At 60.8% G+C, this 3,274-nt stretch overlaps 1 protein-coding gene across 1 annotated transcript in view; it reads right to left on the bottom strand.

Moving 5' to 3' along the window:
* The window catches only part of SCUBE3 (signal peptide, CUB domain, EGF-like 3), a 38,154-nt gene that overhangs the window by 20,288 nt on the left and 14,592 nt on the right, over nucleotides 1-3,274 (bottom strand). The window contains exon 4 of the mRNA XM_009327472.1: nucleotides 2,428-2,562. Coding sequence (XP_009325747.1) covers nucleotides 2,428-2,562 — 135 coding nt within the window. The remainder of the gene's footprint in view (nucleotides 1-2,427; nucleotides 2,563-3,274) is intronic.

Here is a 3,274-nt window from a genome sequence, read left to right as displayed (position 1 = left end):
CAGGGATGGCCCTCTAGGAAATGCAACTCCTTCCTCAGGGCCTTTTTCTGGCAGAGGGAGGGGGTCGGCTCCTTTCCAGGCACCTGGTGCCGAGCCCACCGCAGGGTGAGCGATGCCAGCGTCAGGACGGGAGACCGGACAGAGCTGCAAGCCCGCGGGCTGCCAAGAGCCTGGGGCAGGAGGGTGAGGGAAGGTCCTTATGGGGTCAGGGCCACCTCGAAGGAGGATGCTGAGGTGCACCGAGCATGCATGGGAAGGGTTAAAAACCACAGGCTGGAGCCTGTGGGTGTCCCAGGCTGCTCCCCATCACCTGCCCGGCAGATCCCACCTGGCTTCGCTCCAGGAGCCTCTAACCACACCAGCCCTCCATTCCCTGGCCTCTGTGCTAGGGCTGGGAACCCCCATCCTGCGGGGAGCCCCGCTCCGTCCCCCCCGGCACCCTCCAGCCTGCCCCGGGGCCGGGATGCTGCTGCAAGCTCCTGCGCTCCGCCCAGCCCTGCCCTGGGACCCCCCGGGGCACGCAATGCCGCAGGGATGCTGGGGACAGCCAAGTGCTCTCAGCCTCTCCAAACAGCGGCTTTTCTCTCTCCCTCTTTTTTATTGCTGCTCTTTACTACCTGGCAGCATCTCCGCCGCATCCCAGGCACCACGGTGGACACAGAGACCTCTGAAGCTGGCCCTGCCCTGCTGCACCACGGTGGACACAGAGGCCGCACCCCTGCTGCGCCACTGCTCCCCCGGAGCTGCCACCTTCCAGAGAAGCCAGATCCCAACGTCCGGCAGGCTGCAGAGATCCCCTGGCACGTCCCAGCAGAGACGCAAGCTCCGGTGTCCGTGTGCCCTGGCTCCCCTCCAGGCCAGGATGGCCGCACGCTGCTTTCTTAAGACTCCCCAGGCGATTCCACCCGGGCATGGCATCCTCCTCCACTGCACGATGCCGGGACACAGCAATCCCTCGGTGCCTACAGCCACCGCCCGGGAAGGGAGCCCTTGAGCTTTGCACCCCCTTTAATCCTTCCTCCCCCTGCAACATCGTCATCTGCTCTTGCACTGGCACCGTGTGAGGACCCTGCTCACCCCTTCTGCTTTCAGTGGCTCCGCTGTTATCGTCAGGCTGAGTATGATGGGGTTTAAAGGCACCCCAGCAAGCCCCAACCCTTGGCCTCTCCTTACTGGGAGGGACTGGCCAGTGCAAGGGAGAGGGTCGCGGTACTGTTGGAGGGGGGGTGTCCTGGGATCCATCCCCCAGGTCTCCCGACCCAGCAGCATTTCATCCCCTCTGCGTCAGGAGGGAGAGAGGAAAGCAAGAGGGAGATTGAGAAACAGAGAAAGAGCAGAGGGAAAGGAGAAAGGCTCCTGCCGGGGTAGGAGAAGAGAGACAAGGAGCTGGCAAGGACCCCAGAAGGAAGGAAGCAGCCGTAACGTTGAGGTTTAGCTTTCTAATACTGAATGCTTCTGCCTTGGCAGTGCCCAAGGAGCCAGGAGTAAAGTCAGAACAGGCTTTAACATGGGACCCCAAATCGTCCTCAGCTCTCCGCTTTTTCCAGGCTCACAGCCCGGGGACCAGCTGCAACCCCTTGTCCTCAGCAGCCATTCCTGAGCCCGAGCTCGGGGACCACGTAGCAGCTACAAAAGTCAATCTCAGGGTGCAGAAGCGACACAGCCATCCCCGGGCCGACAACGCTCTGCGGCCGTTCAACTCAGAAACCAGCTCAAAACCCAGCACCTGCATCCCTGTCCCCAGCGGGGGCCACCCACCGCGTCACCGGGGGGAAGGAGCAGCCAGCTCGTCCCTCCTGGACACACGGGGGATGGGGATGCGGGAGATGCCACCGCGGCTGCTGAGCCGTCCTGGGCTGGGCGAGATTCCCCAGGGAGCTGGAGGGACCAACGCAGCTGGGAAGGGGGAAGGAGGAAAGCAAAACCACTCAGCCGGCTTTGCCAAGCAGGGGAGATAAAAATCAGCAGAGATGCAAAAATCTCTCATTTCCTCCTATTTTGGCTAAGAGATTGCTCCAGACGGCAGCAATTTAGAGCTGATATCGAGACGAAGGGCTCGGTGTTGCACAAGACCTGGCAGGAGAAGACGAGTCTTGCAGGGTGGTGTGAGGCTCTCCGGGTACCTTTTATTTAATAAAAAGCTCTGGATACAGGATTAACATCCTCCGTTCAGTATTAGTGTGCTTGATCAAGGGGCCTGCGAGGGTTTTGTTAGGGAGATGTTTCTTAGCCCCGCAGCATCCTCTCCCAATGTGCTCAGAATAAATTCGCTTTTAAATTTGCAACACCGAGAAGGGTCATGAACCAGCACCAGCACCCAAAGCCAGGCATCATGCAGGGGTGGCCAGGGGCGATGGGGGACAGACCTGCCTGATAAATGCAGGGGGACGGAGGGTGCCCTGGGGTGGGGAGACGCCGCGCACTAACCTTCGGGGCGCTGGATGCAGGTGTGCTGGTTGTCGCTGAGGAAGAAGCCCTCCCGGCAGAAGCACTCGTAGCTGCCCATCATGTTGACGCAGGTCTGCTGGCAGCCGCCGTTGCCCTCCGAGCACTCGTCCAGGTCTGCAACGGGAAGGTGGCAGGGGGTGAGCGCGGCTCCGTGGCACGCCGAGGGGATGGGGAACCGGGTGTGACAGATTTGCTAGGTAGCAAGTTATTGCTGCTTCACATCCGTGATCCCCCAGCTAGAAGAAAGGCGGATGCTTTAGGGCTGCAGGGGATGATGGCAAAGCACATCAAGGGATGGGTCGCAGAGGCCATACAGCTTCCCCGGCCGATGGGCAAAAAAGGCCTGGCCTCATTTTACAGAAGGGAACACCAAACCACAGAGAAAGGGATTTTCCTTGTCCCTGGACCCCCAAAGCACCCAGGATGCTCGGCCAGGACGCTGGCTGTAGCTGCCCCCCGCTCCCAGCCCCTCCGAGCCCGTCGCTGGCTGGGGATGCCTGCACTTCATTAGGGGGAGCTGGGAAACCTTAGCCTGGAGTGGGGATAATTACTTGTAAGGAGACTCAAATCCCCAGCAGCCCTGCTGCCCTCGTGCCTGTTTTGGTTTAACAAACCAAGGCTGGAAGGGGCTCGAAGCGCACACCCGTGGCAGCGGCGATGCCCTTGCCCTGGGCTGCTCCTGCTCTGTCCCTGCAAATCCCTCATTTAATGAAGAGCAACAGCCCATTGCTTTCTCCAGAGGATTTTCGGGGACAGTAGTCCAAGCTGAACCCGCCAGTGCCCCGAGGTGCCAGAGCAACCAGGATGCCGGGCTTGGGCAGAGAGG

This window comes from Pygoscelis adeliae, unplaced genomic scaffold, assembly GCF_000699105.1.
Source record: "Pygoscelis adeliae isolate BGI_AS28 unplaced genomic scaffold, ASM69910v1 Scaffold197, whole genome shotgun sequence".
Taxonomy (NCBI): domain Eukaryota; kingdom Metazoa; phylum Chordata; class Aves; order Sphenisciformes; family Spheniscidae; genus Pygoscelis; species Pygoscelis adeliae.
Note: the sequence above shows the minus strand (reverse complement) of the source record. Positions and strands in the feature narration are given on the sequence as shown.